Source organism: Hyla sarda, chromosome 5 (genome assembly GCF_029499605.1).
Source record: "Hyla sarda isolate aHylSar1 chromosome 5, aHylSar1.hap1, whole genome shotgun sequence".
Taxonomy (NCBI): domain Eukaryota; kingdom Metazoa; phylum Chordata; class Amphibia; order Anura; family Hylidae; genus Hyla; species Hyla sarda.
In genome coordinates this window covers 257,882,763-257,907,003 of record NC_079193.1, presented here as the reverse complement: position 1 = coordinate 257,907,003, position 24,241 = coordinate 257,882,763, and the positions used below count along the sequence as shown (strand labels likewise).

General features: G+C 44.9%; 1 protein-coding gene across 2 annotated transcripts in view; it reads left to right on the top strand.

The window, feature by feature from the left end:
- The window catches only part of RAB31 (RAB31, member RAS oncogene family), a 70,493-nt gene that overhangs the window by 25,568 nt on the left and 20,684 nt on the right, over window positions 1-24,241 (top strand). For both annotated transcript variants that reach the window (XM_056521564.1, XM_056521565.1), the window contains exons 3-6: window positions 4,805-4,884; window positions 9,142-9,223; window positions 15,902-15,973; window positions 17,169-17,275. In XM_056521564.1, the coding sequence (XP_056377539.1) occupies window positions 4,805-4,884; window positions 9,142-9,223; window positions 15,902-15,973; window positions 17,169-17,275 (341 nt within the window). The remainder of the gene's footprint in view (window positions 1-4,804; window positions 4,885-9,141; window positions 9,224-15,901; window positions 15,974-17,168; window positions 17,276-24,241) is intronic.

The following is a 24,241-nucleotide window of genomic DNA, read 5'->3' as shown; positions in this document are numbered from 1 at the left end:
CAATAGATCTTAACAAATATAATTAAAAAAAAAATGTTAAACAGATTCCATGGTGTGTGTGGGGCAGTTATTCACCTGTACTTGTCCATTCTTTGTAATTCAGAATGGAAAGCTTATTTTTAGGATTATATTATAATTTATTTGCAAAGGGAAATATAAAGCCAGACACACTTTCCTCTCATAACATGATGTAGGCTATAACTGTGGAGTGAATACAACCTAATATGTCATGTGATTTGTAAAGATGACCATTCCCATTAAAACTAGAAGAGTAACAGTATATTTGTATAGGAACAGTCACAGAAATTTTGGCAACAAATCCTCCCTTACACCTGAATGACGCTTACAGAAATCCCTGAACATGCTGTAGAAATTTCTGTAACAAATCTGTCACATGAATATTTCCTAAAGCCTGTGTTTCATAGTAGATTTCAATATTACCATTATTATTATTATGACATTATGATATATGATCATATTATAAGGAATCATATTTAAGATATGATATTTATGATAAATATGAGCTGCTGACACAACATACCTTTTTATTTAGACTTGATGGGTTTTCCATAATTTATACAATTATAGACTCATTCAGTTTGAAGCATTCAGGGTCAAGCTGCATAGGTACTCACCTTCTGGACCCCCTTCCCTGCCTTGATATATTAGGCTCAGCATACAGCTCCAAGCCCTGTCTCCAAAGCCTATGTTAAATATATATATATATGATTAATTGTTTTTGTAAAATGTTCCCAATGCTGTATAATATGTAAATAGACTTCTCAGAGAACAGTCTGTTAAAACTAAATATATATATTTATTTTCTATTTTACTGTCACAATAAGATAGATATAGAAAAATTTATTTAAAAAGTGGCATCCTGTGTAAAGGCTTTCAGGAACAAAAACAGAAGTGGTTTTTTTAAATATGATGTGAAAGGAAGTTATGGGGGTGAACTTTGGGCTGGTACGACCTTTACAAGAACTAAAATTAGTACATTGGGTATTGCACAAAGAAATATGTACCGTATATGCAGACAGTACATTAACCCTAGGAAAACTAATGTGCTGCCTGTAAATATAATATTGATCACTCAACCTGTTTACTTTGATCCTTACTGATCTGTATCTGGTTTCAGAATGGACAGGGTAGAATAGTCATTTTATATTGGTTAGAGACTGTTATGATCAATGAAACCACTATATGTATGCAGTATATCTGGTCATTCAAAGTAAAGAGCGATTTCCCCAGAATGTTCTTAGCATACATTTCCGATGCTGTTATTCTTCTGAAATGTATGTTATTCCACAGGAGTGTTATTGCATTATCTCTACTCAGGAAACTGGAAAACACCACCAGTTATTTGCCATGATGTAATACATCATATATAGAATTAAATATCCAGTATTTGAAATCTATGTACATTTTTTTAATTTAAAAATGTTTTATAATTGTTAGTGACTCACATGTAATTCACACATTTTTTCTGTCAGATGTCATATGAATTCAATAGGAAAAAGATGTGGTGTGCTTTGCCTTGTGCATTAAACCTTAAAGGGATTCTCCAGAGGAAAACAATTGTTTTTAAATAAACTGGCTCCAGAAAGTTAAACAGATTTGTAAATTACTTCTATTAAATCTTAATACTTCCAGTATTTATTAGCTGCTGTATACTACAGAGGAAGTTGTGTAGTTCTTTCCAGTCTGACCACAGTGCTCTCTGCTGCCACCTCTGTCCATGTCAGGAACTGTCCAGAGTACAAGCAAGTCCACATAGCAAGCCTGTCCTGCTCTGGACAGTTCCTGACATGGACAGAGATGTCAGCAGAGAGCACTGTGGTCAGATTGGAAAGAACTACACAACTTCCTCTGGAGCATACAACAGCTGGAAAGCTTAACATTTTAGAATAGAAGTCATTTACAAATCTGTATAACTTTCTGGCACCAGTTGATTTGCAAACATTTTATTTCCCACCCGAGTACCCTTTTAAAGTTTCTGTCCACTCTTGAGCACAATTGTATAATTTACATGCATAAGACTTCCAGCATTCTGATATATTCAAAACTAACTCTCCCACATTGTAGGAGCTCTGTGAAAGTCTACTTGTACTGCACAATTGATATACAGGGTTCATGCAGACAGGAGTGGGGGAGGGAGGAGAAGTGTATGCAGCAGCTTAGCATCCCCTCTGTGACAAATAGGTTTGGAAGGGAAACTTGATTTTATACCTTTGCAAACAGATAAGAGACTGGTATAATTTGTTGTTTCTTCTTATCAGCTATCATGTTTGCAGCTCTGAGCTTAAAGGGGTACTCCGGTGGAAAACTATTTTTTAAATGAACTGGTGCCAGAAAGTAAAACAGATTTGTAAATTACTTCTATTAAAAATGCTTAATTGTTCCAGTACTTATCAGCTTCTGTATGCTCCACAGGAAGTTCTTTTCTTTTTTAGTTTCTTTTCTGTCTGACCACAGTGGTCTCTGCTGACACCTCTGTCTGTGTCAGAACTGTCCACAGGAGGAGCAAATCCCCATAGCAAACCTATCTAGACAGTTCCTAACTCGGACAGAGGTGTCAGCAGAGGGCACTGTGATCACACAGAAATGAAATTCAAAAAGAAAAGAACTTCCTCTGGAGCATACAGCAGCTGATAAGTACTGGAAGGATTCATATTTTTTAATAGAAGTCATTTACAAATCTGTTTAACTTTCTGGCATGAGTTGATATAAATAATTTTTTTTCCACTGGAGTACCCCTTTAATACAGAACTGACAGAATGCCTTTAAGGGATGCATTTGAATGTGAACATATATTTTTTTAATTCTAATTTGCATTTGTAAATAGATTTGTACTGTGTTTTCATGTATGTATGTTATGATCAGATATACATTTTATTGTTTACTAGCATTTTCTTTTTGCATCTTTTTTGTTCACAAAGCATGTTATGACTGGAGTCGGGCTGTGGTCTGGTACCACAGATGTTATCTTCAACCTTCAGAAAGGATTTGAGGAAACTTGGCAAGCAGGAAAAACTCATATACTGTGCTACTTTAGATTTTTAGATTATTTAGATTCTTAGATTTTTTTTCTTTGAATCCCTGTGTCATTCACTGTTTCAGAGTTCAGCTTGAAAGTGTTTGCATCATCAAAGACATTCATTGTAGAATGTGGCTGCACCAATAGCAGATAGATGTGGGTCCCACTTTTGGCACCCCGTGCAAAAAGCCAGGGCCATTTGAAGGAATTTGGGGGCCCCAAGCAAAATGGACATGGAGGCCCCCCCCCCTTGATGTTCACGCATGTCATGCTCTAGGGCCAGCGTCAGGACGTAGTAACACCGGCCCTTGAATTCTGGGAGCACGACATGAGCGAACATCGATACGAGGCCCCCACATTAGGTGCAGCATAGTTCTCCCCACATTAGGTAGGCAGTGTTCCCCCCACATTAGGTGCAGCATAGTTCTCCCCACATTAGGTTGGCAGTGTTCCCCCCGCATTAGGTGCAGCATAGTTCTCCCCACATTAGGCTGGCAGTGTTCCCCCCACATTAGGCTGGCCTTGTTCCCCCCACATTAGGTGCAGCATAGTTCTCCCCACATTAGGCTGGCAGTGTTCTCCCCACATTAGGTGCAGCATAGTTCTCCCCACATTAGGTAGGCAGTGTTCCCCTCACATTAGGTGCAGCATAGTTCTCCCCACATTAGGTTGGCAGTATTCCCCCCACATTAGGTGCAGCATAGTTCTCCCCACATTAGGCTGGCAGTGTTCCCCCCCCCCACATTAGGTGCAGCATAGTTCGCCCCACATTAGGCTGGCAGTGTTCCCCCCACATTAGGTGCAGCATAGTTCTCCCCACATAAGGCTGGCAGTGTTCCCCCCACATTAGGTACAGCAAAGTTCTCCCCACATTAGGTTGGCAGTGTTCCCCCCCACATTAGGTGCAGCATAGTTCTCCCCACATTAGGTAGGCAGTGTTCCCCCACATTAGGCTGGCAGTGTTCCCCCACATTAGGCTGGCAGTGTTCCCCCACATTAGGCTGCCAATGTTCCCCCACATTAGGCTGGCAGTGTTCCCCACAGACATACAGCCTCCAGTCATATACAGTGTATGGCTGAAGGCTGTATGCCTGTGTACGGCCCACTTCAGTGCTCCGACCGCCGCTCCGGTCACTTACCAAGCTGGCCAGGGCACATCTTCCTCCTCCTTGATGCTCCGGTCTTCTGCGCCTCCGTTTCTATGGGCGCACGCACGGGACGTCAGTGACGTCTCGTCAGTGATCTCCCGACGGCCCCTGCGTTTTTAAACTTAACGCGGGGCTGCAGAGAGTTAATGGGGGCATCCCTGTGTCCTGAAAACATCTTTCGGGACACAGGGATGTCCTTAATAGTGATGGGGGGAATTGTCCCGTCGCTATTGGACGGGCAAGCACCCGCTCTGCTCTGGGCCCTGGGACAGCTCGGGCCCCAAGCAATTGCTTGGTTTGCCTGTCCTGTAGCGACGAGCCTGCAAAAAGCTAATACCAGGGATACAATAACATTGGAACAATTTTCCACCCTCCTTTCAGAATGCCTTTTCCTCTTCAGCCTTCACTTGATCTAATGTATGACCTTTTCATTTAAACTTTTAATAGTCTTAAAAATTACCCACTCCTACTATGGCCTCTACCACTGAAGTTCCTTGCCCTCATTCATCATTCACCTGTACTGATTTTGACCAATGTAATCAATACAAAGTTTTGTTTATTTCTTGATTTTACCTTAGACTGAGTGATAGAGTGATTTAACTATTTTCTATTTTTCCAGGACACAGGAGTTGGAAAATCTAGCATAGTTTGCAGATTTGTCCAAGACCATTTTGATCATAATATTAGTCCTACTATTGGGTGAGTAAACTGTGAAACATTTTTTTTTCTTACATTTTTCATCTATACAATGCATTCAGGGTCACACGTAGCATATTTTGCTGTGTAATGGCTGCTGCTTATTTTCCAACCCAATGAAGTCAGTAGGTAGCAAAATCAGCTGCTTATTTTGCTACCTATAGACTTCAATGGGTAGGAAAATATGCAGCAACAAATACGTAGCAATTATTCTGCACTCATTAATGACAAAGTGAAAGCAGAATAATTTAAATCTTTGCTAATTCATTGAAAAGCAAAAACTAAAATATTGTATCAACATAAGTATTCAAACCCTTTACTTAGGACTTAGTTGAAGCACCTTTGGCCGATATTACAGCCTCCAGTCTTCTTGGGTATAATGCCACAAGGTTTGCACACCTGGATTTGGGGATTTTCTGCCATTCTTTTCAATTAGGCTTAAAGGAGTTCTCTAAGCTAAAACTTTTCACTCTGCGCTCAGCCTATCAGCGGCCGCAGCAATGTCCCATCGCGGCCGCTGATAGGCTGAGCACAGAGTGAAGTCACCGACCCGCAGGAAGTGGAAGAGACCAGGACCGAAGAACGGGATGGCGATATCGGAACAACGGGGGATCGTAGGCAGGTAAGTGAAAGTTTATTATGTATAGTTTTACAGCCCGGGCACAGCGGGGGTTAAAGGTTTTAGCTTAGAGAACTCCTTTAAGTCAGGTCTCTGGCTGGGCCACTCAAAAGAGTCTCAGAGTTGTCTCTAAGCCACTCCTATGTTTTCTTGGCTGTGTGCTTATTTCTATGGTCTTATTTGAAGATTAACCTTCAGTCCAGTTTGAGGTTCACAGTACTCTAGATGAAGTTTTCATTAAGAATATATCTGCACTTTGCACCATTCAGCTTCCCTAGACCCTGACCAGTTTCCCTCTCGCAGCCCCACAGCGTGATGCTGCCACCACCATGCTTCACTGTACGGATGATATTGGGAAATACCATCCCTACAATGAAGCATAGGGGTGGCAGTGCCTTTTTTTCTTCCAGACATAATGCTTAGAATCGAGGGCAAGAAGTTTAAAGGGGTATACCGGGTTTATACATCTTATCCCCTATCCAAAGAATAGGGGATAAGATGTATGATCGCAGGGGTCCTGCTGCTGGGGACCCCCGTGATCTTGGTGCAGCCCCCAGCATTCTGTGCCAGGCGCTGCCTCCGTCATGCCCCCTCCCATAGACATGAATGGAGGGGCGTGGCATGATGTCACTAGGAGGCGTGGCCGTGATGTCATATCCTCGTTTCGGAGGCAGCGCCCGGCACAGTATGCTGGGGGCAGCACCGAGATTGCGGGGGTCCCCAGTGGCGGAACCCCTGTGATCATACATCTTATCCCCTATCCTTTGGATAGGGGATAAGATGTATAAACCCAGAATACCCCTTTAATATTGGTTTATAAGAAACCTGGGAATCTTGTTTCTCAGGGTCTGAGAGTCTTTAGTTACTTTAGGTAAACTACAGGCAGCTTTCATGTGTCTTTTATTGAGGAGAGGCTTTTTTTTGGGCCCAATTGGTGGAGTTTTGCAGTAATGGCTGACATTCTGGAAGTTTCTTCCATCTGCACACAGCATCTTTGGAGCTCAGCCAGAGTGAACACTGGGTTGTTGGTCCCCACTGTTACCAAGACCCTTATGCCCCGATTACATAGTTTGGTGGGGCAGACAGCTCTAGGAAGAGTCCTGATTGTTCAAAACGTCTTCAGTTTAAGAACTATGGAGGCCATTATGCTTAAGGACGTTTTAGTGCAGCATATTTTTTTTACCCTTCTCCAAATCTGTGCCTCCATACAGTTCTGTCTCTGAGCTCTACATGCAGTTCTTTCTACATCATGACTTGGTTATTGCTCTGATATGCATAAACATCAGCTGGGAGACCTTATATAGACAGAGATGATACCTTTTGGATGATGTTTGACCAAATGAATGTACCACCGGTGACTCCAGTCAAGGTGTAGAAACATCTCAGAGATGATCAAGAGAAATAGGAGGTCCTTAGAGTTAAAGGGGTTCTCCACCGTAATTTTTTTATTTATTTTATTTTTTTATCACATTTTTTTGTAAATTATTTTTATTTAAAAATCTTAAACCTTCCAGTACTTATCAAGTGCTGCATGCTTCACAGGAAGTTCTTTTCTTTTTGAATTTATTTTCTGTCTGATCACAAGTGCTCTCTGCTGACACCTCTGTCCACGTCAGAAACTGTCCAGAGCAGGAGCAAATCCCCATAGCCAACCTATCTTGTTCTGGACAGTTCCTGACATGGACAGAGGTGTCAGCAGAGAGCACTGTGGTCATTCAGAAAATAAATTCAAAAAGAAAAGAACTTCCTCTGTAGTATACAGCAGCTTATACGTCCTGGAAGGATTAAGATTTTTAAATAGAAGTAATTTACAAATCTCTTTAACTTTCTGGCACCAGTTGACTTTAAAAAAATAGTTTTCTACCAGAGTACCCCTTTTTTTTTTTTTTAATTTGCAAACATTTATTAATAACTGTTTTCAAATTGTGGTACTTTTGACAGATTGAGGAGGGAAAATTACATATTTTTTATTTTAGTACCCAAAATAACAAAATGTAAAAAAAAAAAAAAAGGTCTGAAGACTTTACAAATGTATTATATTTTACAGCCAATAAAGTAAACTAGGAACTGTATAGAATGCATAGGAAATCTATGGAATGCCTTAAATGGGACACCAATGTATAAAATGCTTTAAAATTCACACTTTTGGCATTCTAGTACCAATACCAGTGCATTTTACAGAAGAACAATTACTATTTAGGTAAAGTATGAAAAGAGAGCCATGAAAAGCCTTTTTTTAAAAGATGTCTATGAAAATTAAAGAAGAAATACAAATCATGACAAGGCCGTTATTGACAAAAACATTGAGAGGACGTACAGTATATGAAGATAAAAGAGGGAACACAATAAAGTACAGGATTTTATTAATGCAAAAACACAAGAGAAATTAACGAGAAAAAGACCAGTATCGACTGACTTGTTGCAACAAGAGTCTATAATGGCATTTTAAGTTGCACTCAGTTCTTTTTTTGATACAAGAGCACTTCATATTTTGGCACTTGTTAGTACACATATACCTCACAAATCCTTGGCTGCTCACTGTGGACTGATCAATAGCAGCTGGTCAAAGAGGTATTTCCTTTTTTGAAACATCCTCAACCCTAAGTAAGTTCTTTGGACATAAAGGGGGAGATTTATCAAAAACTGTCTAGAGGCAAAGATGCCCAGTTGCCCATAGCAACCAATCAGATTGCTTTTTACATTTTTAACAAGGCCTCTGAAAAATGCAAGAAGCAATGTGATTGGTTGCTATGGGCAACTGGGCAAATTTGCCTCTCCAAAGGTTTTGATAAATCTCCCCCAAAGTGAATTGTGATCTGGCATTGCATTGTTATTCTGTATGTACAATGCCCAGGGGATGCATATAGCATATTCAAATAAAACCAAACTTCATACTTTGCCTTAAAGGGGTACTCCGCCCCTAGACATCTTATCCCCTGTCCAAAGGATAGGGGATAAGATGTCTGATCGCAGGGGTCCCACTGCTGGGGACCCTTGCGATCTCGGCTGCAGCACCCCAGACATCTGGTACACGGAACCAACTTTGCTCCGTGCCAAATGACTAAGAATGGAGGGTGGAGGCTCATGACATCATGGTTACGCCCGCTCGTGACATCACGTCCATGCCCCCTCAATGCAAGTCTACGGAAGGGAGCATGACGGCTGCCACTCCCCCTCCCATAGACTTGCATTGAGCAGGCGTGGCCGTGATGTCATGAGAGGGGCGTGACTGTGATGTCACAAGCCTCCGGCGCTGCACCTGATGCTCTAAACGAACGCCGGGTGCAGCAGGGAGATGCCGCTGGGGACCCCCGCGATCAGACATCTTATCCCCTATCCTTTGGATAGGGGATAAGATATCTAGGGGGGGAGTACCTCTTTAAAATGTTAGGCATTCTGTAGGTTCACTTCTATACAATGCCTGCATTTTACTAGCTTTGACTGTAACATTGACAGTATATGTCAGTATCACAACACAAATAGAGTTCATTACAATTATACATATCCTGGATTTAGTACATTTATGTACAGATATGGCATTACTAGATTTATTATTAATTTATTATTTTTTAGATTTATGATTAGATATTTCCCTTAAGATATTTTCGTAATATAATTCTAGAACTGTGCCTCTTTTGCAGAGCCTCATTTATGACTAAAACGGTTCCTTGCGGAAATGAGCTGCATAAATTTTTGATATGGGACACTGCTGGTCAGGAACGAGTGAGTATCTAAGATATTCTGCACATGAAAAAGATTCATGGACAATAGTTGTTATAATTGAATAAGTGTAAGTGAATACTTCTGCTGATGTATCTTTACATAACACCAGAGGCGTAACTTGTAGTTTCTGGGCCATAATGCAAAATCTGCATTAGGGCCCCATGTGCCAGTTATGATACTTGTTTCTTATGGGGCAGATATGCTTTGGGATTCCCTTAGGCACCTGGGCCCCGATGTGACTGCTACCTCTGCACCCCCTATAGTTACACACCTGCATAACATCTCTGCTGCTGTATTCTTGCCTCACCACTTCTTCCAGGGCTATTCAGTGGTTCGGTACAATTATGGCGATGCCTAATCTATTTTGAATGTCACCATGTTCTGAGAGATGTAACTTTTAAATTATTTTTTTTTTTTTTACCAAAGGAGCTGTGTAAGGGCTTGTTTTTTGTGGGATAAGAAAAAACCTGACATTTTAATCAATGTAATAAAAAATGATCAAATTGAGGCAGGATTACCAAAAAGCAGTAATTTTGGCAAGTTTATTTTTATTTTTTATGGTTCTGTTTAAATGACATGGTAATTTTATTATGCCAGTCAGTATGATTATAGTGATACCTCATTTATGTAATGTTTTTCCGAGATGAGTTGACATTTTTAATGTTACCATTTTGGGGTACATGTGACATTTTGATAATTTTTTATTTTAGTTGTCCAGAGGCGGCATTAACATAAAGCAGTAAATTTGTCAAGTGTGTCATTCATTTTATACATATTCTTTCTTTTCTATGGCATTCATCATTCAGGTTAAATAATGGGATTTTTTGCTTGGGTTGTTATGGACCAAATATGTGTATATAATTATTGGGGAGAACTAAAAACATAATTTATAATAGGGGGAAAGGGGGATTATGTTTTTCTATTTATTTTTATCTTTTGTGTAACATTTATTTTACTTATTTGTTTATTTTTACTTTTTTTTACTGTCCCATTAGGGGACTTGACACATATAATACACTGCAATACAGATCTGTACTGTAATCTATTATGCCTGTCAATGTTACATCGACAACTCTCGGTGTTACACTGACGATCACACTCTGTCTCGAGCAGAGCCTGATCGGCTTCTGTAACCAGAGGCCGTTCGGAGATATCTGGTTGCAATGACTACCATCGGGACCCCACGATCACACCGCAGAGTCTCGATGGAGAACAGAGGCTGCTCCCTCCCTCTGTCATCCTGATTGATGCTGCCGTCACACTGACCACAGGACTGAAGGGGTTAATTGTGATGGGTTCTCTGCTAGGTCAATAAGGTAAGAGAACATGAAAGGAAGGAAACATATGTAGGAATTGGCTGTACCTCATTATTCAATTAACCCTAATTTCCTCCAATTAGAGCTGCTACTGTAAATTTAAAAACCTTCCTCCATTCATTCAGCGCATCATACAGCCCCAGGGCGCAGCTAGAGCTGTATGACACCCTGCCGATCCCCGCACGCAACCACTCAACGTAACTCATGTGATTATGAGCGGTGGCAATTTGAATACAGGAATTATAACTCCCATCATCATCAACGATTAAACCAACCAAATTAAACATGAAACATATTAAACACATTTTCAAGGTTAATCACACATCCATGCAAGTAAGACATACTGCCCACATCGAGCTCAAATTCCATTCACATAGTTCTTTTCTGTGTTATAGATTATGTTATTGTCCCAGCTGTCACTCTCCTATGCCGCCACAATTTTTTTTTTTGGGAGTATCTATATTATGATGTGAAAACCCCTGCAATATAAAGGATTTGTATTTATTTATGTAAACTGACAGCCTTTTTCGTTGGCTAATGTAATATAAATTACACTGAAGTCACCAACTACGGCTCTCCTCTGACCCCTGCAGTTATTCAGCCCAGTGCATTTAGTGGCCCATTCAACATATTCGGTGTTAATAAAATAAATAAAATAGGGCTAAAAAATTTAAATAAAACAAAAAATGTATGATTTAAAAAGGAAATGTAAATGAATTTCGTTCCCTACTTCCCTTCAATAAAGACGCCTATGTACATCCCTTTTTGCCATCGCTTAAAGTGGTACTCCAGGGAAATAAATAAATATATATATATATATTTATTAAAAAAAGCTCCAAAGTCACCACACCACCTGCATATGTTCCCGGTAAACCATCCTGCCTGATATGCATGGCTTCTGTGGCCACTGTTGTCTTCTCTGGCTGCTTGATATTCTTTGCCATCCTTCCCTCCCCTTGCCTACATCCCCCAGCAATCATTGCAGCTTTGCTTTGCCAGATAGCCCACTCTCTGAGAGCACCCCTTCCACCCTCCTGCTTTGAGCAGTAGAGAGAGGTTCAGTGTCTGATTGGCTAATGCTGCACACACCTTACAGTTCTTAGCACTAAAGAGAGCATGACTCATCAGTGCAGAGCAGAAACCACATGGTCTGTGTCTCTCAGGAGGGTGAGGGCTGCTTTCAGAAAGGAATTTGGACAGAGACAGAGTGCATGGCTGGATAATGTCATTCCCTCACTTCATGCTCTAATTAGCTAATGAATGATATTTAGACACTTAAATAGGTTGATGAAAGGTAAAGGATGGGCTATGGGTTTAGTTTCTCAGAGTACCCCTTTTAGTACAAAAAAAAAGTTCCCCCAAAAAAAGACATCTATGGGAGAAAAAGGTCAAAATGTTACAGAAAAACCCATACTCTTAAGAAAATCACCCAGTGAGCCCAAAAATGAAAAAAAAAAAAAAAAAGCCAAAGAATATGGCATTTTGTACTTACCTATTGAATTGCAGTTAACTCTTAAATCTAGCTGCAGCGTTTTATCCACGAAAAAATATTGTGTGGCAGATTTGGAGATTTTTTGGGTGTTTTTGCAAAAGAAATCTAAGTAAAAACTTAGGGGAAAGAGCCATTCATCAAAATGATATTTGTGTGTACACTGATATGAGTGCTTTGTCCACCTTTATTACAGATAGATCTTTATTGGCCTTTGATATATTTGTACATCTTCTCTCTCAATGTAATAGCTCCAGGTTAATCAATTTTTAGTTACTCTTCAAACCCTATTTTGATACATCCTACAATCATATTTACCGTCAAAGAAGCATCCTGGCACTAGTTGCCAAGTGTTTGACAAGGTAAAGAGAATCTGACAACTAGTTCACCCACACTAAACCCAGTATACTAAATTATAGCGCGGGTGAAGAGCTATAAAATGAGGAATTTACTCACTGAACTACGTTCACTAGGTGCTGCTTTCTGCTTGTAAATAGTTTAATTCCTAATGCGCCACCAGCGTATTGGAGGCAGGGAGTCGGCTGACCAAGTTCCCCAGTCTCCTAGATAATTTTGTGTCTGCCCCATTTCCTTCATTAGTATCCTAATAAAGGCTGCGGATGAGCGCTCTGCTCTCTGTGTGAGGTTGGGAGCTGTACCTTGATCAACTATGCACTATGTGTGCCTACAGTACACAAATGTTTTTAGACACCCTATAGTCATGAGATAATTGTTACGCCGAGCGCTCCGGGTCCCTGCTCCTCCCCGGAGCGCTCGCGGCGTTCTCCTCTCTGCAGCGCCCCGGTCAGACCCGCTGACCGGGAGCGCTGCACTGACATTCGCGATGGGGATGCGATTCGCATAGCGGGATGCGCCCGCTCGTGAATCGCATCCCAAGCAACTTACCCGTCCCAGTCCCCGGCTGTCATGTTCTGGCGCGCGCGGCTTCGCTCTCTAGGGCGCGCGCGCGCGCCAGCTCTCTAACATTTAAAAGGCCAGTGCACCAGTGATTGGTGCCTGGCCCAATCAGTCTAATTAGCTTCCACCTGCTCTCTGGGTATATTACCTCACTTCACCTGCACTTCCTGGCCAGATCTTGTTGCCTTGTGCCAGAGAAAGCGTTTAGTGTTGTCCAAAGCCTGTGTTCCAGATCTCCTACTATCCTCATTGACTACGAACCTTGCCGCCTGCCCCGACCTTCTGCTACGTCTGACCTTGCCTCTGCCTAGTCCTTCTGTCCCACGCCTTCTCAGCAGTCAGCGAGGTTGAGCCGTTGCCGGTGGATACGACCTGGTTGCTACCGCCGCAGCAAGACCATCCCGCTTTTCGTCGGGCTCTGGTGAATACCAGTGGCAACCATAGAACCAGTCCACCGACACGGTCCACGCCAATCCCTCGCTGACACAGAGGATCCACATCCAGCTAGCCGAATCCTAACAGTAGATCTGGCCATGGATCCCGCTGAGGTGCCGCTGCCAAGTCTCGCTGACCTATCCACGGTAGTCGCCCAGCAATCGCAGCAAATTGCCCAACAAGGACAGCAGCTGTCGCAGTTGACTGCCATGTTACAGCAACTTCTGCCACTGCTACAGCAGCAACAATCTCCTCCGCCAGCTCCTGCACCTCCTCCGCAGCGAGTGGCCGCTCCTAGCCTCCGCTTGTCCCTAGGGACTCTAGACTCTGCCGTGGCTTCCTGTCTCAATGTTCCCTACATATGGAGATGTTGTCGGACCAATTTCTCACAGAACGGTCTAAGGTGGCGTTCGTAGTGAGTCTTCTGTCTGGAAAGGCCTTGTCTTGGGCCACACCGCTCTGGGACCGCAATGATCCTGCCACAGCCACAGTCCAGTCCTTCTTCGCTCAAGTCCGTAGTGTCTTCGAGGAACCAGCCCGAGCTTCTTCTGCCGAGACTGCCCTGCTGAACCTGGTCCAGGGTAATTCTTCAGTAGGCGAGTACGCCATCCAATTTCGTACTCTCGCCTCCGAATTATCTTGGAATAACGAGGCTCTCTGCGCGACCTTTAAAAAAGGCCTATCCAGTAACATCAAGGATGTGCTGGCCGCACGAGAGATTCCTGCCAACCTGCAAGAACTTATCCATTTGGCCACCCGCATTGATATGCATTTTTCTGAAAGACACCAGGAGCTCCGCCAGGAAAAAGACCTTGATCTCTGGGCACCTCTCTCATAGTATCCTTTGCAATCTACCCCTGTGCCTCCCGCCGAGGAGGCTATGCAAGTGGATCGGTCTCGCCTGACCCACGAAGAGAGGACTCGCCGTAGGGATGAAAATTAATGTCTGTACTGCGCTAGTACCGAACATTTCGCCCTCCACGTCTGGGAAATGCACGCACCCAGCTCACGTGGGTGTGGCGTCTCTGGGTACGAAGTCTGCTTCTCCACATCTCACTGTGCCTGTGCGGATTTCTCCTTCTGCCAACTCCTCCTTCTCGGCCGCGGCCTTCTTGGACTCTGGTTCTTCTGGAAATTTTATTCTGGCCTCTTTGGTGAATAGGTTCTGCATCCCGGTGACCCGTCTCGTCAAGCCGCTCTACATTTCTTCGGTCAACAGAGTGAAGTTGGACTGCACTGTACGTTACCGCACAGAGCCCTTGCCTATGAGCATTGGACTGCATCACGAGAAAATTGAATTTTTCGTCCTGCCGAACTGCACCTCTGAAGTCCTCTTCGGTCTTTCATGGCTCCAGCATCATTCTCCCACCCTTGACTGGACCACCGGGGAGATCATGAATTGGGGTCCTGCTTGCCGCAAGAAATGCCTCACGTCTGCTCCCAGTCCCGTCTGTCGGGCCCCAGTGTCTCCTCCTGTGCCTGGTCTCCCCAAGGCCTATCAGGACTGTGCCGTGCCTCCTCATAGCCCCTGTCCTGGTGACACTCTGCCCTGTGACATGCTTCACCCTCTGCCCCCCCTCCCCATTTCCATTCCTTCTGAACTACCTGCCGCTGATGTAGCTACCCAGGACTTTTTGTTTTGGAAGGAAACTCAAGAGGCGCCCCCTATGTTCTCCTTTCATTTGAAGGGACAAGGAGACAAAAAGAGGGGGAAACCCAAGGGGGGGGGGTACTGTTACGCCGCTCACGGCGTTCTCCTCTCTGCAGCGCCCCGGTCAGAACCGCTGACAGGGAGCGCTGCACTGACATTCGCGATGGGGATGCGATTCGCATAGCGGGACGTGCCCGCTCGTGAATCGCATCCCAAGCCACTTACCCGTCCCGGTCCCCGGCTGTCATGTTCTGGCGCGCGCGGCTCCGCTCTCTAGGGCGCGCGCGCGCCAGCTCTCTAAGATTTAAAGGGCCAGTGCACCAGTGATTGGTGCCTGGCCCAATCAGTCTAATTAGCTTCCACCTGCTCCCTGGGTATATTACCTCACTTCCCCTGCACTTCCTGGCCGGATCTTGTTGCCTTGTGCCAGAGAAAGCGTTTAGTGTTGTTCAAAGCCTGTGTTCCAGATCTCCTGCTATCCTCATTGACTACAAACCTTGCCGCCTGCCCCGACCTTCTGCTACGTCTGACCTTGCCTCTGCCTAGTCCTTCTGTCCCACGCCTTCTCAGCAGTCAGCGAGGTTGAGCCGTTGCCGGTGGATACGACCTGGTTGCTACCGCCGCAGCAAGACCATCCCGCTTTGCGGTGGGCTCTGGTGAATACCAGTAGCAACCCTAGAACCGGTCCACCGACACGGTCCACGCCAATCCCTCGCTGACACAGAGGATCCACATCCAGCTAGCTGAATCCTAACAATAATAATGTTATTTACATCATGTTTTAATGTTATGGCTGATTGTTGAATATTGCCGTGCACATTTCTTTTTCTTTTTTTTTTTTTAAATAAAAATGTAAATTGTTTTTGCAGTTCCATTCTTTGGCACCTATGTACTACAGAGGCTCAGCAGCTGCTGTCATTGTATATGACATAACAAAGCAGGTAAGTAATATCACCTCATATTTTTCCCATCTGGTATTTCATTGCCTTTACTCCTTCTAAAATAACTGTTAAAACAGAGATACATACATATGGTAAATCAATGGCAGAACTCCACAATGCCTTCCACTGAGACATTACACCAGCCTTTGCCATTATTACGGTAATGACTCAATGATCAGAGCAGAGCCAAAAATGACATTACGGGCATATGATCACATATTTAAGATGGGACAGGTCTCAGTAGGTCACTGACTTTTCTAATATCAAAGCAGTTTATTCAGCACTACTTGAACATATTGAGTAAACATTGCAGAATATACACTACAATGCCAAATGCTTATGATGTGCCTTTTTCTTATTGGGTTTGTCCATCTCAACCAAACCCATTACCAATAAATGCATAAAATCTAGAATATACACTAGCTATGCAAACTCAATAAACAATTACTAACCGATAGAAAAAAATCAGTTTATCAAATTTTTCATTCAAGGTGATACATATGGGCCGGGCCAGTACTCACATGTATATGTTGGCATCAAATATTGAGAGGATTCCAATGTATGCATGTAGCATATGTACAAATGTAACCACCCTAAGGTGTTAAAGGGGTACTCTGCCCCTAGTTATCTTATCCCCTATCCAAAGGGGATAAGATCTCCCTGCTGCACCCAGCATTAGTTTAGAACACCGGGTGAAGCCCCGTAGGCTTGTGACGTCACTGCCGCCCCACGCTCATGACATCACGGCCATGCCCCCTCAATGCAAGTCTATGGGAGGGGGCGTGACGGCCGTGGGGCATGGCCGTGATGTCACGAGCGGGGCGTGACTATGACGTCACGAGCCTCTGCCCCCAATTGCCAGTCATCCAGCACAGAGCGAAATTCACTCCATGCACTGGATGTCTGGGGTGCCGCAGCTGAAATCGCTGGAGTCCCCAGCGGCGAGACCCCACAATCAGACATCTTATCCCCTATCCTTTGGATAGGGAATAAGATGTCTAGGGGCAGAGTACCCCTTTAATATGATCTGTATACTTTCAATTGTGTATTCTAACAATTTTGGTAAATAGTTATATACATTTATATGTACTTAAAATTTTATATGCATTAACTTCCACTTATAAAATCAGTCATTAAACTGAGTGAGTTTACTAATGTAGATTGAAAAAAAAAATGTGTGTTCTGATTTGTACAGGACTCATTCCATACACTGAAGAAATGGGTGAAAGAATTGAAAGAACATGGCCCTGAAAACATTGTTATGGCCATTGCTGGAAATAAATGTGATCTCTCCGACATCAGGTAGCAAAATTAGCAATTTATTACAGCCTCTGATATAATAATGTTTACTGTCACTTCTAAACTCTTTTTACACATCATGCAGACATTTGAAATGTTTTTATCAGCCAGGGTCTCGTTGCTCAGATCCACACCAATCCGTAGATGTGTAAGGCCTAGACTGTAATGAATCCGGTCTCCTTGATTAAGTCGGTGAGCTGGAGAGTGAAGTGCACTGCCATGCACTTCTTCTGGCTGTATATAGGTATTACTTTATCCAGAGAATAGTGGATGCGTGGAATAGCCTTTGTGCAGAAGTGGTCACTGCCAATACAGTGAAGAAGTTTAAGCATGCATGGGATAGGCATAAGGCTATCCTTCACATAAGATAAGACTAGGGACTATTCATGGCATTCAGGATATTGGGCAAACTAGATGGGCCAAATGGTCCTTATCTGCCGTCACATTCTATGTTTCTATTTTGAGTCTAAACACTGAGACCCCGACCGATAAAACCATTTAAAATGTCTGCATGACATGCCAAAAGTAGATGGACAGTAACGCTTTAATGGGGTACTCCGCCCCTAGACATCTTATCCCCTATACAAAGGATAGGGGATAAGATGTCTGATTGCGGGGTCCCGCTGCTGGGGATCCCCGGGATCTCGGCTGCGGTACCCCGCTGTCATTACTGCACAGAGCAAACTCGCTCTGTGCGTAATGACGGGCGATACAGTGGTTGGAGCATTGTGATGACACGGCTACGCCCCTCGTGACATCACGGCCAGCCCCCTTAATGCATGTCTATGGGAGGAGGCGTGACAGCCGCCATACCTCCTCCCTTGTATTGAGGGGGGGCGGACTGTGACATCACAAGGGGCGTCGCCTTTTTGTCACAATGCTCCGGCCCCTGTATTGCCCATCATTATGCACAGAGTGAGTTTGCTCTGTGCAGTAATGGCAGTGGGGTGCCGCAGCCGAGATCCCAGGGGTCCCCAGCAGCGGGACCCAGCGATCAGACACCTTATCCCCTATCCTTTGGAAAGGGGATAAGATGTCTAGGGGCGGAGTATCCCTTTAAGGTGCAAATAGTTTTATTGAATTTTTACTATGTAAGTTACACTTCTGTTTTGGGGGGACAAATGCCAGTCATAAGTAAAAGCTTAGTGGTGGTAGGTACACTGGATTTCTTAAGATAAAATTGGAGTAGAAAAATAACTTTCAACACACAGGTGCCTCTTCATCCAAATAAATTCCAAACTGCTCCACACATTGAAATCTCCATTGAATTTACTATTAGGTATGATTATATTATATGCCCTGACTATTAAGCCAGTCCATGACTTCTTGAGCTGCGTTAAAGTGTAAAGTGTAACTTAATACTTGCCACAGGCAGACTTTTTTAAACGTCTCTAAATGTAATTTTCCTTTTTTGTATTTCCATGGAGATGTGGGTACATGTGTATCTTAAATCCATTGACTTCAATATTTGATCTTTCTCTTGATCTTCTTGTATCATTGGAGCAAAGCATTTTAATTAATAAAGTCCTCGAGGGGTTCCAGGGGCAGTTTTTTTTTTTTTTTTTTTGTAGGTGCTCTTTTAATTCCGAATAGGGCGATAGTGTCTTTTCTCCAGAGATTTTACTTAGGTGGTTGTTGCAAAATGATGTTGCATCAGCACCTTCTTGCATTATGATAATCCTTACATTGAAACGCCTTGAGCGATCGTGGAGATCTTTTTTTTCTTTTTTTCTTTGCCTCTCCCACCTCTTTTTCCACTTGGGGCACCATTTTCAATATTTATAACTTATATTCTAACTGAACTTTTTAGATCATTTCTGATTAGTGGAACATCAGATATGAGGCTGCCAAACTGTACCGTCAGCTCTTCCAAGGATTTGTTAGAATTTTTAAGTTCTAGCAGAATACTTCCCATATGTGCATTCTACTGCTCCATCTCTTGGAACAGCAAATCTTGAGTTGCTATTTATCTCCTGCTGCCTTGTCTTTGTTTTTGCTATTTCTAAGTTGGATTTAGGGAATTTATCAATTTTGAAGTCCCATCCGAGTCTGTGGCAGACACATTACCCCCTGATCTTCGTGGTTGTTGTTTTGGGACCATAGTTCCCCTTAGTAAATAGTTCCCCATACTTCCCCAAATAGTAAATTTAAGGTGTGAGGTGTATATGAATAACTTTGCCTAGAATATACAACAAAACTATATTAATTAAATACTTTATGTGGTGGCCCAGTATGGGATGGTGTTGCCCCGTATCTTTCCTGCCCTGTCAGGCGGTGTTCCTCAGTGTCCCAGGGCCCCCTGTAGATGTTTCCCAATTTGTATATATGTTGTATATCAAAAGATGTGTTATGCCTTTAATAAAATGTACCATGTGATTGTTACCCAGGAGGTACCAGTGACCAGCTTACCCCAAAGGTGACCTATGGGCTCCCTGCTAGTCTCCCCCATATAATTCCTGGGTGGAGCTAGCTTTGCTTTCTTGCTTCCTGCTGAGGTCCAGTAAAGTTGTGCCTAGTGTGTGTCCAGCGTGGCCTGCGCTAAATTCTCCCATCCAACTACAAGTCCCAGCAAGCCTGTGAGGCCTCTGTGTCACTGGTCACCTCCTTGGGCCCTGGCTGTACTGCATAGACTGTTCCAACTGTCTACTCTCAGTAAAGCTACCATTGTCCGTAACTTGGCGTCTGTGTCTTCATTGCCCCTGTGCCTAGCCCAGGATCCAGTGGTATACCTTGGGGTGGTTAAGGCTAAATCACCATGAACAGAAGGGGTTAATACCATCTGCCCCTAGGGTAACAACCTCTGTCCTGCACCTCACACCCCGCCGTATCACATTTACAACAGCCATTCCTCTCACAGTTCTAAAGATTGTGGGCATATTAGAAGGATCAGAGATACTGTTACGCCGAGCGCTCCGGGTTCCCGCTCCTCCCCGGAGCGCTCGCTTCACCTCCTCCGCTGCAGCGCTCCGGTCACGTCCTCTGACCCGGGGCGCTGCGATCCTGCTGCTAGCCGGGATGCGATTCGCGATGCGGGTAGCGCCCGCTCGCGATGCGCACCCCGGCTCCCCTACCTGACTCGCTCCCCGTCTGTTCTGTCCCGGCGCGCGCGGCCCCGCTCCCTAGGGCGCGCGCGCGCCGGGTCTCTGCGATTTAAAGGGCCACTGCGCCGCTGATTGGCGCAGTGGTTCCAATTAAGGTTATCACCTGTGCACTCCCTATATTACCTCACTTCCCTTGCACTCCCTTGCCGGATCTTGTTGCCTTAGTGCCAGTGAAAGCGTTCCTTGTGTGTCCCTTGCCAGTGTTTCCAGACCTTCTGCCGTTGCCCCTGACTACGATCCTTGCTGCCTGCCTCGACCTTCTGCTACGTCCGACCTTGCTTCTGCCTACTCCCTTGTACCGCGCCTATCTTCAGCAGCCAGAGAGGTGAGCCGTTGCTAGTGGATACGACCTGGTCACTACCGCCGCAGCAAGACCATCCCGCTTTGCGGCGGGCTCTGGTGAAAACCAGTAGTGGCTTAGAACCGGTCCACTAGCACGGTCCACGCCAATCCCTCTCTGGCACAGAGGGTCCACTACCTGCCTGCCGGCATCGTGACAGTAGATCCGGCCATGGATCCCGCTGAAGTTCCTCTGCCAGTTGTCGCTGACCTCACCACGGTGGTCGCCCAGCAGTCACAACAGATTGCGCAACAAGGCCAACAGCTGTCTCAACTGACCGTTATGCTACAACAGTTGCTACCACAGCTTCAGCAGTCATCTCCTCCGCCAGCTCCTGCACCTCCTCCGCAGCGAGTGGCCGCTCCTGGGATACGCTTATCCTTGCCGGATAAATTTGATGGGGACTCTAAGGTTTGCCGTGGCTTCCTTTCCCAATGTTCCCTGCATCTGGAGATGATGTCGGACCTGTTTCCCACTGAAAGGTCTAAGGTGGCTTTCGTAGTCAGTCTTCTGTCCGGAAAAGCCCTGTCATGGGCCACACCGCTCTGGGACCGCAATGACCCCGTCACTGCCTCTGTACACTCCTTCTTCTCGGAAATCCGAAGTGTCTTTGAGGAACCTGCCCGAGCCTCTTCTGCTGAGACTGCCCTGTTGAACCTGGTCCAGGGTAATTCTTCCGTTGGCGAGTATGCCGTACAATTCCGTACACTTGCTTCAGAATTGTCCTGGAATAATGAGGCCCTCTGCGCGACCTTCAAAAAAGGCCTATCCAGCAACATTAAAGATGTTCTGGCCGCACGAGAAATTCCTGCTAATCTACATGAACTTATTCACCTAGCCACTCGCATTGACATGCGTTTTTCTGAAAGGCGTCAGGAACTCCGCCAAGATATGGACTCTGTTCGCACGAGGCGTTTCGTCTCCTCGGCTCCTCTCTCCTCTGGTCCCCTGCAATCTGTTCCTGTGCCTCCCGCCGTGGAGGCTATGCAGGTCGACCGGTCTCGCCTGACACCTCAAGAGAGGACACGACGCCGTATGGAGAACCTCTGCCTGTACTGTGCTAGTACCGAACACTTCCTGAGGGATTGTCCTATCCGTCCTCCCCGCCTGGAAAGACGTACGCTGATTCCGCACAAAGGTGAGACAGTCCTTGATGTCTACTCTGCTTCTCCACGTCTTACTGTGCCTGTGCGGATGTCTGCTTCTGCCTTCTCCTTCTCTACAGTGGCCTTCTTGGACTCTGGTTCTGCAGGAAATTTTATTTTGGCCTCTCTCGTCAACAGGTTCAACATCCCAGTGACCAGTCTCGCCAGACCCCTCTACATCAATTGTGTAAATAATGAAAGATTGGACTGTACCATACGTTTCCGCACGGAGCCCCTTCTTATGAGCATCGGATCTCATCATGAGAGGATTGAACTTTTGGTCCTCCCCAATTGCACCTCGGAGATTCTCCTTGGACTTCCTTGGCTTCAACTTCATTCCCCAACCCTGGATTGGTCCACTGGGGAGATCAAGAGTTGGGGGTCCTCTTGTTCCAAGAACTGTCTAAAACCGGTTCCCAGTAACCCTTGCCGTAACTCTGTGGTTCCTCCAGTAACCGGTCTCCCTAAGGCCTATATGGACTTCGCGGATGTTTTCTGCAAAAAACAAGCTGAGACTCTACCTCCTCACAGGCCTTATGATTGCCCTATCGACCTCCTCCCGGGTACTACTCCACCCCGGGGCAGAATTTATCCTCTCTCTGCCCCAGAGACTCTTGCCATGTCCGAATACGTCCAGGAGAATCTAAAAAAGGGCTTTATCCGTAAATCCTCCTCTCCTGCCGGAGCCGGATTTTTCTTTGTCTCCAAAAAAGATGGCTCCCTACGTCCTTGCATTGACTACCGCGGTCTTAATAAAATCACGGTTAAGAACCGCTACCCCTTACCCCTCATCTCTGAACTCTTTGATCGCCTCCAAGGTGCCCACATCTTCACTAAATTGGACTTAAGAGGCGCCTATAACCTCATCCGCATCAGAGAGGGGGACGAGTGGAAAACGGCATTTAACACCAGAGATGGACACTTTGAGTATCTGGTCATGCCCTTTGGACTGTGCAATGCCCCTGCCGTCTTCCAAGACTTTGTCAATGAAATTTTTCGTGATCTATTATACTCCTGTGTTGTGGTATATCTGGACGATATCCTAATTTTTTCTGCCAATCTAGAAGAACACCGCCAGCATGTCCGTATGGTTCTTCAGAGACTTCGTGACAACCAACTCTATGCCAAAATTGAGAAATGTCTGTTTGAATGCCAATCTCTTCCTTTTCTAGGATATTTGGTCTCTGGCCAGGGACTACAGATGGATCCAGACAAACTCTCTGCCGTCTTAAATTGGCCACGCCCCTCCGGACTCCGTGCTATCCAACGCTTTTTGGGGTTCGCCAATTATTACAGGCAATTTATTCCACATTTTTCTACCATTGTGGCTCCTATCGTGGCTTTAACCAAGAAAAATGCTGATCCCAAGTCCTGGCCTCCTCAAGCAGAAGACTCCTTTAAACAACTCAAGTCTGCCTTTTCTTCGGCTCCCGTGCTCTCCAGACCTGACCCTTCCAAACCCTTCCTATTGGAGGTTGATGCCTCCTCAGTAGGAGCTGGAGCTGTTCTTCTACAAAAAAATCATTCCGGGCATGCTGTCACTTGTGGTTTTTTCTCTAGGACCTTCTCTCCAGCGGAGAGGAACTACTCCATCGGGGATCGAGAGCTTCTAGCCATTAAATTAGCACTTGAGGAATGGAGGCATCTGCTGGAGGGATCAAGATTTCCTGTTATTATCTACACCGACCACAAGAACCTCTCCTACCTCCAGTCGGCCCAACGGCTGAATCCTCGCCAGGCCCGGTGGTCTCTGTTTTTTGCCCGATTTAATTTTGAGATTCACTTTCGTCCTGCCGATAAGAACATTAGAGCCGATGCTCTCTCTCGTTCCTCGGATGCCTCAGAAGTTGATCTCCCTCCGCAACACATCATTCCACCTGACTGCCTGATCTCCACTTCTCCTGCCTCCATCAGGCAGACTCCTCCAGGAAAGACCTTTGTTTCTCCACGCCAACGCCTCGGAATCCTCAAATGGGGTCACTCCTCCCATCTCGCAGGTCATGCGGGCATCAAGAAATCTGTGCAACTCATCTCCCGCTTCTATTGGTGGCCGACTCTGGAGACGGATGTTGGGGACTTTGTGCGAGCCTGCACTATCTGTGCCCGGGATAAGACTCCTCGCCAGAAGCCCGCTGGTTTTCTTCATCCTCTGCCTGTCCCCGAACAGCCTTGGTCTCTGATTGGTATGGATTTTATTACTGATTTACCCCCTTCCCGTGGCAACACCGTTATTTGGGTGGTCGTTGATCGATTCTCCAAAATGGCACATTTCATTCCTCTTCCTGGTCTTCCTTCTGCGCCTCAGTTGGCTAAACAATTTTTTGTACACATTTTTCGTCTTCACGGGTTGCCTACGCAGATTGTCTCGGATAGAGGGGTCCAA